General features: G+C 39.6%; 2 protein-coding genes across 2 annotated transcripts; one reads left to right on the forward strand and one right to left on the reverse strand.

The window, feature by feature from the left end:
* Positions 1-1,105: 1,105 nt before the first annotated feature.
* LOC104449283 (aspartic proteinase CDR1) lies at positions 1,106-7,155 on the forward strand. The gene is made up of 12 exons (XM_010063398.3): positions 1,106-1,471; positions 1,591-1,711; positions 2,312-2,739; positions 2,844-3,000; positions 3,866-3,948; positions 4,032-4,128; positions 4,350-4,422; positions 4,628-4,834; positions 5,310-5,434; positions 5,747-5,848; positions 5,938-6,035; positions 6,414-7,155. Exons 1-12 carry the CDS (start codon positions 1,191-1,193, stop codon positions 6,640-6,642), a joined length of 2,001 nt encoding a protein of 666 aa, XP_010061700.2. The 5' UTR covers positions 1,106-1,190; the 3' UTR covers positions 6,643-7,155.
* Positions 7,156-7,231: 76 nt separating this feature from the next.
* Positions 7,232-8,151, reverse strand: LOC104449282 (peamaclein). Its single transcript, XM_018876504.2, has 2 exons — positions 7,884-8,151; positions 7,232-7,727 (listed from the first exon to the last, which is right to left on the reverse strand). Exons 1-2 carry the CDS (start codon positions 7,966-7,968, stop codon positions 7,543-7,545), a joined length of 270 nt encoding a protein of 89 aa, XP_018732049.2. The 5' UTR covers positions 7,969-8,151; the 3' UTR covers positions 7,232-7,542.
* Positions 8,152-12,733: the final 4,582 nt, after the last annotated feature.

The raw sequence follows: 12,733 nt of genomic DNA on the forward strand, positions 1-12,733 counted from the left end.
TGGAACTTGAGTAAACCCTGAAACCGACCTTGAAACTCGTAACAGAGAAGGTTTCGGTTTTAAGAATGGTAGGTTCTAGGTTCAAAAAATTAAGAAATCTGTTGCAGCAACTAGATTTCAAGTTGGATATGGAATTTGTATGGAATCTAGGATACTCACCCCTAGACACCTGTGACCCCTTTTATTTGGTCCCACTTGAATTGCTTCTTACGTAAAGAGTATTAAACACAATCACATACATGGAATATCTTTTGGTACATCTAATGTATTAAAAGAGTCATACTCACGCATTGACATCGAAATGTGAATATGCATGCTGCGTGCTTGAAATGGATAATAGCTGAATTTTGACCGAATCTACATTACTAAATATGTCATTTAGATAAAGTTTGCCTTCCCGCAAACAAATGCTTGCTCTTGCTCATGCTCGCCATGTTCCGTGATGTATTTGCGTAAGTGTATGTGGGTTGTCGATTATGCTCTCGATGGGCATCTCTAATCATATGGCATGCATAAATAGAATATTTATAGGTGGGTATGTTTGCGTCAGAGGAAAAGTTTCATGATAAAATAAAAATACCTTTTCAGAAGATTTTCTCATTTTTAAGTTAGGAAATTCATTTGTTGGAAGATCATTTTTAACAAACTAAAAACATGAATGTCAGAAAAGCTATTTTACAGGAATTTTTAGGGTCTATTTATTTTTGAAATTTTTTTTTGACAAAATTACTTTCTCGAAGATTATTTTTGAGGAAAATGTGAAAAAAAGAACAAATCTTAGTTCCATTGTTTTTGCCTAATCATGTGACATGACATGATAAGATTAGGCCAGTCCTCCAAAAAACGCGCAACCTATGTGCTCTGTCGTGTGGGCAGCAGCCCCTTGAAGAGCACAAATATCCCTTCTATCAGTCCATCCCCTAATCACAATTATGCAATCTAATCCAATTTCATTTATTTATATTTCCAGATTATTCTTTTCTGGGCCTTTTTCTTGTCAATCGAAATGCACTCACGGGTATTAAATAAATAAATAAATAAAGTATAATATAATCCGCCGCAATTTATTTTAGTTTCTTGCAAATATCAACAAAGGAGTTCGTAGCTTGTTTTTCTTTCTTCAATTCCCTTCGTTGACTGCCCGAAGACAAAACTCCATCTCTCTCTCTCTCTCCGGCGGCCGTCTTCCCATGGCTCCGCCCGCGTCTCGGCTGGCCGCCGCCCTCCTCCTCGCCTGGCTGTCTCTGCCCGAGCTCCTCGTCTCCTTCGCGCACGCTCTCCCTCGTCCGGGCGATCTCCACCGCCCGTTGATCTTGCCTCTCTCTAAAGCGCCCCGGGATTCTTCTTCTTCTGCTTCTTCTTCTTCTTCCTCTCGCGAGAGAGATCATCACCGCCGGCGATTGCTCGGCTCGGAGCTCCCTCGCTCGCCCAGCGCTCGCATGCGGCTCTACGACGATCTCCTCTCTAATGGGTCATCTTCAAGTCTCTTCATTTTTTCGAGTCTTCGCTGAATTTGTCTTGGTTATCTATGTTTTTGGGCCGAAATGTTTGATGGGTTTCCTTTTTTTTCGGTGGGGGCGATTCTTGCAGATACTACACGACGCGTCTTGCCATTGGGACGCCTCCTCAGGAGTTTGCGCTGATCGTGGACACGGGAAGCACCGTCACTTACGTTCCGTGTTCCAATTGTCAGCGTTGTGGTAAACATCAGGTCTGGTTTCTCAGCTGCTTTTTCAGCCTTTTTTTTTGTCTTTCCTTTTCTTTTTGTTTCTTTGGATTATATTCAGCAATCATGGCTGAACGGGGCAGTTCTAGTTAGTTTCGGTTTGAAATTTTTTTTAGCAGTTTTTAGCGGAATACCCGTGACTATGGTGATTCTGTTGATAGCTTAGATGGTCTAGAGCTCTCAACCACAGTTCTAGTAAGACTGCTACATAGCAAGTCGAGCTTCTTCTCTCAAAGGCCTGATTGGTTACTGAAGTAATTAAAATGATGGTATCTGCTCTGGTGGTTGATTTTTTATGCTGCTGATATATGTCAAAAAGGCTTGGAAAGTTACGAACAGGGTATTAATGATCTGTCGTGTTTGTTACAGCTGCAATAATAGATGGTAACGTTCCTTTTCCCCTCTACCGAGAAATTTCGTTTTTTGTTCTGTTGTGCTGTTCAATGTTCAGTTATGGACAGTTTTCATATCTTTTCTGGATTTGGAACGATCAGATAAGTTATAAGATGCTGTTGACTGGTGTGGAGGACCAGGATATCTTTTTTTCTTTTGGTTTGTTTGTAACTGTCTCTTGCAATAATCCAGGATCCAAGATTTCAACCTCAATTATCTTCCACCTATCAACCTGTCAAATGCAATGCCCACTGCTCCTGCGACGATGCAAGAAAGCAGTGCACTTATCAGAGACGGTACGCTGAGATGAGCTCCAGTACCGGCATGCTGGGAAATGATCTTGTATCATTTGGGAATGAAAGTGAGCTCACACCCCAGAGGGCTGTTTTTGGGTGTGAAATTGTGGAAACCGGTGATCTGTTCAGCCAACGAGCAGATGGCATAATGGGCTTGGGACGTGGTTATCTCAGCATTGTGAATCAGCTCGTTGAGAAGCATGTTATTGATAACTCTTTCTCATTATGTTATGGTGGTATGGGCATGGGAGGTGGTGCAATGATACTTGGAAGTATTGTTCCTCCCACAGGAATGGTATTCTCACATTCGGATCCTCACCGCAGGTAAACAGCCCCCTGACATATTGAATTAGATTGCTGACATCCTTGAGGATGCAAATGCAATTAGTGCATCTCACACATTTATGATAGTATTGGAATGTTCACAGTCCGTATTACAATATCGAGCTGAAGGAAATACATGTTGCTGGGGAGCCATTGAAGTTGACACCAAGTATTTTTGATGGAAGACATGGAACGGTCTTGGATAGTGGAACCACATTTGCATACCTACCAGCAAAGGCATTTCTGGCATTCAGGGATGCTGTAAGGTTTCTTAGCCTAAATTAAATAATTCAAATTCTACAGTACAGTTGTCCTTGTATATCTGTGTCCATTTCGGAAACATTTTGTTTGACTGCTAGATTTTGAAAGTTTATCCAATATTTCTTTCCATTAGGTAGCATTCATATTTTCATAAAGCAGAATGTTTGAGCCTGGTGCATAGTTGACGCTTAAGATGCATAAAGTCCACTAACATGAGCAATTTGCTTGAGGACCTCCAGGAACTTATTCACTTATTTGCTGGCATTAATATTCGTGAACCCATATGCCCATTATACGGAACTTATAATGTCAAACCATGTTCAAAATATGATAACTCTTGGGTTTTCTGGAATTTTATCTTAACTGGTCATTCCAACTCTTGAATATAATTAGGCTCAAAGGACGACTCATAAGGACTTGTGTATTTATTTTGACTATGATAAGGCTTTGGGAAAGTGTTTCTCTGATCTTGAAAGTCAGAGTTACTATGGTGAATTCTCAGTTGACTCAATTTTTATCCCTGTGTAAGGCTAGGACATCGTAGAAATTAAGTTGGTTAACAATGACCAGAGATGATTTTTGCGCTTCAGATTTAGAAACATCATCTAAAGTGATCTCAAGAGAGCTGATTGATTTTGCCACAGATGACAATAGGCAGCATCAAATAAGTTAAAAATTACTTAATGTGGCATCAGATTTAGAAGCATCAGCTAAAATAGCTTAACAATGAGTTCAACTGCATTTGAATGTTAATGGAGCACTCGAAACTGAAATTTTCTTCAGAAGCCTTGTCCATGAAGTACATTGCATGCACTATTCTGAAAGCTATGCTATATATGATGCAATTCTTTATTTTCGAATGCAGGTTACAGAGAATGTTCGATCCCTGAGAAAGATTCCAGGACCCGATCCAAAATTCCAAGATGTTTGTTTTGCTGGTGCTGGATGGTAGTGGCAGATAAACTTAATATGCACACTGGCAATTTTTTCTTACTGTGCTTAACTGAATTTTGTTCTCAACCTATGCTTAGGGACATCTCCAGGTTATCTGAAGTATTTCCAAAGGTTGATATGGTTTTTGGCGACAAGCAAAAGCTGTCACTGTCTCCTGAGAACTACTTGTTCAAGGTTATCACCTCGTAGGATGCTTTATTTATGCTTTTGTCTATGGATGGATGTATTACTAGTTGGCTAAGAATGCTTTATAGACAGGAGAGACTTGTATTAATGCTGCCTAGAAGCTCGAGTTGTTTATTACATAATTTCGACTTCTATTCTAAACTTTCTTGATTTTATTTAGCCTGATATATCTTCTTGATTTTACATTGTTGCCCCAAAATGGTTTGTAGCATACAAAGGTTCCTGGGGCATACTGCTTAGGAATATTCCAGAACGAAAATGATGAAACCACTCTCCTAGGAGGTACTTTTTATTAGTTCGAAATTCTCTCTCCCCCACCACCAACACCACCCAACCAACACCCCCTCCCTGCATTTATATATTTCAGACTGCTTTTGGAAACATAGTTTGGTTCTTGCTGCTGTCCCTTCTCTTTGTTTTTTTTTTTTTTTTTTGAATGCTTAGCAATTTGCAAACCCTGATCCAGCCCACTCTATTTGTTTGGCAGGTATACTTGTCCGCAACATGCTTGTTACTTATGATAGGGAGAAAAATAAGCTTGGCTTTTGGAAAACTAATTGTTCTGAACTGTGGAAGCGACTGCAAGATACTGGTAGTCCTACACCTGCACCTTTAGTTCCACAGAAGCACAATAATACTTCAGCTATTTCTCCTAGCATAGCTCCGAGTGGATTGACTCCAAATTCGTTTCCGGGTAAGAAGAGTAACTTCTGCAAGCATTTATATGCCCTTAGCTGTTTTTGTACATTAAGTATTCTACCAGAATGAGATGTAGTTAGCAGGGTATGCATCTTGATGGGTGCTGCACTCTGTCAATTCTGGCATCTCCCTCCTAGTCATTAAAATCCTGCTTAAAAGAAAGATGGAAGAAGTTAAATGCATTAGTTGCTATGTGATTACTAAATTTTGGTCTCCTTCCATTTCTAGTTCTTGACATATGTCAGACTGTAAAAGACTCAACAATGCTGGGTCTTCCTTTTGACTGAGATTCATATCCACCGATTTTCTTACTGTCTTAATTTTTCGAAAGCATTACGAGAATAAGATAGCTTAATTTTCCAGAGTACTTTTTCTTATCATCTTGCAACTTCAAAAATCTTCTTCTGAATTTTTTTTTTTTTTTGGTTGGATTCTTCTAAAGATTTTCATTACCATTTTTTTGTGCTCAGATGAATTTCGAGTAGGCATCATAACGTTCAACATGTCATTCAGCATCAAAAGCTACAGTGGCAAGCCTAACTTCACTGAATTTGAAGAACTTATTGCTCATGAGTTGGGAGTGAGTACCTCACAGGTAAGGGTCAGATCTTGCGGGAACCTTTACTGATAATCTATATTTGAATAGTATGCTTGACCTTATCTCCTGAGTTCACAAAATACGATTTTATTAATTTAAGAAGTAACCTAATCTTCTAAATCTAGCATTGCACTTTTAAGATGTTCAATTTGTTTCCTTCAGTCAGGGTGTATACCCTTGTCATATCTTTTATCAAGTGTGAGATATTGACTGCTGTCTGGATTTTAGCTCCATAAAAACTATGTGATGTCATCTAGTTTTGTGTTTAGAATAATCTTCCAAACTTACCTGCTTCTGCCTAATACTCAGGTCCATTTGCTGAAATTCACTTCCAGTGGAAATCAGTTCCTTGTTGAGTTGGCTATCTTTCCAGCAGATTCTGCTGATTACTTCTCTAATACCACTGCAATGGTATTGCTTCTTTTCTTTCATAGAATTTAATCGACAAGTAGGCTCTTGTAGTTGCAGCTTCACTCCTGACTCGTGTGTTTTGTATGCAGAGCATAATCACACGCTTAAGAGATCATCACGTGCAGCTTCCTGAAAGATTCGGTAGTTATCAGCTAGTTGAATGGAAAATTGAGCCTCAAAAGAAGCGGTGAGGTTTCAATTTCCTCTTCAATGTCTACATGTTCAGTTGTGATTTAACTTCGTTGGTTTTCCCTTAAGATGGACTAAATCATCTTCATGAATTTGAGAAGCCATATGAATACAGGGAACAATGGGCTGTTGATGGTTGGAGTAGAAATAGTTGATTGCAGAAAAAAAAAACATTGGGACTCCACCTACAAACATTGTTATTGAGTCGCTGAGTTGTTGCAGCATTGGAATTCTTGGACATTTAGCACTTTTAAGATATGTTCAATTTCAGAGAGGGACGGATAATGTCAATGTCTAGGAACTTTGTGCCAATATGGCCTGCCATATTTTGCTGCTTATTATTTCTCTAACAGTATCTTCTTCTTGATTGGTGCAGCACATGGTGGCAGCGTAATTATTTGGCAGTGGCTGCAGTAGCTTCTGTAGCACTGTTGCTCACCTTAACGAGCATCGCACTATGGTTTGTTTGGAAGAATAACTGGCAACAATCTGGTGCATACAAGCCTGTAGGTGTCGTCATTCCTGAGCAAGAGCTTCCGCCGCTCGTCATTCCTGAGCAAGAGCTCCGCCGCTTTGACTCAGGCATGTCCATCTTCTCATTATGATTTTTTTGGCTGGCACAAATTATCGAAATACATCAATAGAGGAAGGATTTCTAACTGCATCCATCCAATCTTTGGTTGGAGGAAGTTCACATTCGACGTAGTGTGTGAAGAAGCAGTTCCTACCAGGGGTATATAGTTGAAGCCTATAAAGCAGTCCCTCATACGGTTATACAGTAGAAAACATGCTAGGCAGACGAAAATATTAGAAGATTGCAGAGTGTAACATAGGCAGCTGCGCAGCTTTTGTCGAGAGAGAAAATCGCTGAACAAAAAATCTGTCCTTGCGGCTAACCAAGTGAACTGTGAATGACATGGATTGTGCTTGATCACATGGTTGGATCAGGAAAGCACCAGTTTCTATTGATTTTGCAATAGAGTGCAGTAAAAGAACTTACGTGGTTTTGTGTCTCTTAATTTGTATACTTGTAACTCTTAATCTGTTGGTGAATCTTTAGCTTTTACATCACTCATGTACTCGTGACCATTTTATAGAGATGACTATTTTTAAGAAAATATGTTCTGGACCGTTCATTTGTTGAAACAAATTAACTCATAGAAATTAGAGAGAGAGAGAGAGAGAGAGAGAGGCTACTACGAAAGGATTATGTTCTCCCAGATTCAAGATTGTATATGGTCACAGTTCACTCTTTGAGCCGCGAAATTAAGATTACGCACCCGAACTGCTTTAAACTTCGAGCATTATCATGCTCCATTTTCATGGCTTATCCACATCCATAACCTACTCAAGTGACCAATACAAAGTTGATAACCAGCCATCTATAGTCTCGACCATATGATATCTCGACTCTCGAGGGCACTTCATAAGCACTATAACGTAAGATAGGCGAGATTATTTTTTGATAATTCATAGTTAACGAATACTTAAGGCGGTAGTGATGTTCAAGGGCATTTCGGCTTGCCCTTGGAGTTCCTGAGGTCACGGTAACACGGGCACTCGTGCTTGTTGCCGTAGGTGCCGGAGGGGACGCACTTGCACTTGTCACAGCAAATCTGGCAGTACTTGAGGCAGCGATCCTTCAGCCCCGCCTTAGCGCACCTCGCCGAGCACTTGGACCCGCAGAAACCTTGCAAAATTCAACCAAACCTCGAATTAGTCTAAGTGAAGTTTGGTCGGCTGTTTGAATATTGCAAAGCCGTTGCTCTCAGTTCTCTCTCAGTTCGACACATCGGTTTTCGTAGGTTAGCATCGCTCTAACAACGACGAGTCATGATGTGCTTACTTGATCCGGCCATTGCCAAGTCGAGCAGAGAGGAGCTGACGAGGAGACATGCGAGAAGGAAAGCTGTCGCTCGAACCATCTTCATGGTGTGGTGAATGAAGCAGAGATCTTTCGAATTTGAATGTGTGCGCTTGAGCGAATGGTGTGCGAGGAAGTAATGCGAATGGTGTGGTCATTTATACATGAGAAGAAGAAGGGCAGAGCTATGGAGTGTGCAGGTGAACGTGACAGTGTGCAGGTGAAGTGACTTGTTCTTTAGGCAACAAAATTCGTACCATAGAGAGAGAGAGAGAGAGAGAGAGAGAGAGAGAGGGTTTGGGGGTGGTGCTGGAAACTCCCATGTTGAAGGTTGGTGTTGGAGTACAGGGTGTCGGTCATGTGATGTTTGGGTTCATCAAGGGCCCCGCCTTTCGAGTCGACAGTAATCGGATCGTAAAAATTACAGATATCAACCAACTACAGAGGACTTTTCAACTATTTTGTATGTACAACAATACGACGTTCTGGATCGAAATTACGGTAGAATGTGCGCCGTTTAAGATGCTTTGCGATCCACAAAATCTTTCTATATTGATTGCAGAAGCAGCCCAGTTTACCCGAAGCACGGAGGACTTTCGAAGGTCATCATTTCGTGCTACAGGGCGAATGAAGGCATATTGCTGGGATGAAGAGAGTTTTCTTGATAATTTGCGGAGGACGTGTACCACCGACTTGTTCCAAACCGAGGTATTGCGACCCCTTAATGCTCGGCCCACATTTGGCTAATGTCAAAATCTTCTTTCCCTATGAAATTATTTCTCAAAAATATCAGGACATGCGTCGGCAGGTTTTCGAGCTACTTCGCACAGCTAATAATACATTCAGTGATCTCCTTGAAATATTTAATTTAAGCTCATAAGTTATGTGTTAATACCATGAAAAACCTAAAATTGATGCATCTGTGATAAATTTATTCAAAATTAATTTTTTGATCATAAAAAATCTCAAATTGATACACTTAACTATCGAAAATCCAAAACCGATATATTCGTGACAAATTTATCATTCGTTAGTTTTTGTTAAATTGGATTAACATTACAAAAATCACAAATTGATATACTTGTGACAAACGGAGAGTAAAATCCTAAATGGGTGTACGCATTAACTATCACGTATCATCAAACTCAGTAATTAAACAGTAAAATTTAATGAAGATTAACATAGGGTAAATTTGTTATAAATGTATTAATTTGGAATTTTTTTTATAGTATTAACCCGCATTTATCTTTATGTTCTTTGATTGATATTGGCATAACATCGTGCTGATTTAACACTGTGGAGAGTCAAATAGGCGTCTACGCATCGGACTCTTTCTTTAGTCCGACAGAAGGAAAGGAAGGCAGGGGGGGCAAAGAAACGTCACCGACCCACTGGTTTTAGCCTTTCGTCAATCGGACGAATCGGTCCCCACGCGGTTTCAAAAGCCGGTGGGACCATAATTCCAGTTGCGACAACATCATCTTTAGACCGAGCCAAAAGCAGCCTGTCGGAAGAAGCCCCACTTTTGAGGGCAATCAGCGTACTGTGTATTTCCCTTCGCGTCACTTCGCCGTGGGAAGCCGGAAGAAGTTGGTGCCATAGTAACCAAAACTCAAGTAGGGCCAACTCTGGTCCCTTCGAGGTGGTGCATTTCACTTTGCAAGTGGGATGGTGTGGCTCCTTTTTTAGGAGGTGAGCATTGAATTCAGTCTACGAGTTAATGCGACGTACCTATATTAACTTACTGGAGATATTACTTATTTTTTACCCATTCTATACTGAGTTTCATGATTTTTTCCTTTAGCATATGAGCATGAATTTTCTTAACAGGTCATCATCCATGTAATACTTTACCTTGAGTATGTTTAATTTTGGAGTTCCAAAACAAAACTTGTCATTACGTCAAGAGGTGCTTTCAAAAGTTGATTTCAGTTTTTGACATATATATTGCGTAATTGCTCTCCCTATACTCAGTGTGCAATTGGTTTCAATCTTGCCCTCTTGCTATCCTAGAAGCTCGTTAGGAGTTGTTCCTTATCCGAGCTCTCTGACCTCGGCAAGCATTCCCTACCTTTGTTGGACTGGATCGTTACAATTGGAGGAGATGGGCCAGGACAAAGAGCTGGTTCAGTTCTCAATTTCACAAACCTAGAACTAACCCATTACTAATTTGATTCCTAGTTCTAAAGCCGCAATCACCAATTTCCCAAGTTGAACCAGTTTTGAAACCTCTTTTAGAAAAGCGACATACTTTTGCACCCATAAAAAATAGGACAATGGTTTTCAACATGAACAAATGACAAGATAACCACTTGACCACTGTTTTTTTTTTTGGTAGTCAAATGGATAACTTATATATGTTTCATTATAGACATTTTACTCAAAACACAAAAAGGAGTCGGTCTTGAGTTTCTGAAATTGATTAGTTTGGTTCTCGCTTCCGATCTTTTGGAATCAAGGGCCATAGAGTTGGTTCTCATTCTAAGCAAAAAAGCGACACACCTTGAACCAATCATCCCTACACCTTATACCTTAGCTCATGTCATGTAGGGACCTTGTTTCTTATAGGGGAAGATTCTCACTTTGGGATCATTGGACTTGGTCACTGCATTCACGTCATTGAAACTAGAGGTGGCAAGAACTAATTTAACCTATAAAATCCGACTCAACTAGACTCACTTGAAAGCCAATCCAATATGAGTTGACTAAGAGTAGCCTATAGCTTGTCAACAAGTATCTAAAATAAATCGAACCTCCAAAATTTGAATCGTCTAGCCATTCAAATGCGACCGAATCTGACCAACTAAAAAAAACGGTCTAACCCAGCCGGAAATGACTAATAGTATTTGAATAATATAGTACAATTGTTCGGGTCTGCTTAAGATGCGAATCAAACTCATGACCTCCTAAGAGAAATGCGACCCCGTTTACAATTAGGCCAGCCACCTTAGTGGCGACACCTAAATTTCTTACCAAAAAAAAAAAATGTAAAGATTTTTATTATATACAAACAGGAGAGGATCCCGCTGATGGGTGGGCTGGGCTGCTATATTGGGCTTTACCTCCTTTATTGCTGCTTTGATTGACGAGGGTTGGCGCTTAGTCACATTCGGGCTACGAGCAAGGCCCATTATTAAAAAAGAGCTTTGACTTCGACATGGAATTTGGGCTACGACCAAGGCCCATTTCAGGAACATATCAGATGCTAGTTGTCATTATTCATGCGTGATCCGATGTATTTTCAAAAGATTTGGCATCTGATCTTGACCAAGTCGCACTAATATGGTTTGCACGAAAAAGAGAAAAGAAAAATTGACCAAGCTAAATTAAACTATCGTTTCAAACTGAACGAAACGAAACTATACCCTATTAATTATTATTTTTCTTCTATAAATGAATGATAAAGGTAATATTGGTAGAAGCTTCAATGTTTATGCAAGCCGAAGAATTTGATTAGACAAGATCAAATTATTATTTTTCTTCTATAAATGAATGACAAAGGTAATATTAGTAGAAGCTTCAACGTTTATGCAAGCTGAAGAATTTGATTAGACAAGTTAAAAAATACAAGGACTTAAGATGAAAAAAGCACCTAAGTTCAAAGACAAATGTGGAATTTCACCAATTTCAAATAGAATGTGAAAACATTTCATGTGTGAATCCTGATTTGCAACATGTTTGAAAGTCACAACTACCTCAAGCAAAACGATAATACTTGATCAATTCACCAACCAACTTTATTCTTACTTGTTTTATAACTCGAGCATGAGAATAGAGACCGATTAAATAGAGGCTTATGGAACACTCTACAAGTTCCATGAACCAAATAAGTTTGGACCTTTAGGCTTTTCAAATAGCCTTGATTTGGTTTGCCAACCGGTAAGATCTCCAAGAGTATGTAATTTGGCAAGGTTCAAACAATTGACCTTCCTCTAATTTAAGCTTGAAATTTCTTGATGCCCTAACCAATGACCCGATCTTCATTTATTCAATTTTCTTCCTCACGTGATTTTATTCATTGGCTAAAGATTGTCTGCATAAAAGCTTCATATCAAGAGACATTTGCTTTATTTTTAGGATTATTCCTCATGAAAGCATTCTCTTAACACATGAATATTTCAGGTGAAGCAACCTTATGGGATGCTGTTACAAAAAGGGAACATAAATTAACCGGCCAAGGACTTAGGTTTATGAAGAATAAAGACACCCAAAGTCATATTCCATTGCTATTGACTATACGAACAACTTTTTTTTTCTCACTGATCACATTAATGAAGCCTCAATTTTCTGAACTTAGGTGCCAAATTTTTGGACTTTAGTGACTGGCTACACATACCCCACCGACCCCAACCCACCTAATTCACGTCACAAATTCAAACTGAAGTTAGCAATTTCCTCATTTGAATAAACTCAACCGTAGCCCTCCAATTAGCCTTCTTGATAGTCAAACCAGTTAATGAATAAAAAGGAACCGTCGGGCGTTCAACAATACCGGTCCCAATGTCAAAATAGCTTTTGAGAAAAAGTTCTATCGGGATTCGAATTTTGCGGAGCGCTCAACTAATTTTGCAGATTGTCACAATCTCTTATCTCACTAGAGTTCGGGTATAGGAAATGGAAAAAAGTCTATTAAAGGCGGTCCAGAGGAGCAGCCTTCAATGGAACATAAGAACCTAAAAACAGAAGGTTCCACTGGTCATTAGGATCCTAATACCTTGCTTGGCCAGGAAGGCACTCATTCAATCTCCAGTTGCCTCTGTGATTTCCTGTAAAAGGAAAATAAAGGAAAAAGGGTTCAATTCAAAGTGCTTCAAATCCCACGTGGCAAAAGG

The sequence above is a fragment of the Eucalyptus grandis genome, chromosome 6 (assembly GCF_016545825.1).
Source record: "Eucalyptus grandis isolate ANBG69807.140 chromosome 6, ASM1654582v1, whole genome shotgun sequence".
NCBI classification, from domain to species: Eukaryota; Viridiplantae; Streptophyta; class Magnoliopsida; order Myrtales; family Myrtaceae; genus Eucalyptus; species Eucalyptus grandis.

Coding starts and splice junctions, on each gene's coding strand:
- LOC104449283 (XM_010063398.3), top strand. CDS start 1,191: ATGGCTCCGCCCGCGTCTCGGCTGGCCGCCGCCCTCCTCCTCGCCTGG. Junction 4,423..4,627: donor TGAAACCACTCTCCTAGGAG/GTACTTTTTATT, acceptor TTTGTTTGGCAG/GTATACTTGTCCGCAACATG. Junction 5,849..5,937: donor TCTCTAATACCACTGCAATG/GTATTGCTTCTT, acceptor TTTTGTATGCAG/AGCATAATCACACGCTTAAG.
- LOC104449282 (XM_018876504.2), bottom strand. CDS start 7,968: ATGAAGATGGTTCGAGCGACAGCTTTCCTTCTCGCATGTCTCCTCGTC. Junction 7,728..7,883: donor CTTGGCAATGGCCGGATCAA/GTAAGCACATCA, acceptor GAATTTTGCAAG/GTTTCTGCGGGTCCAAGTGC.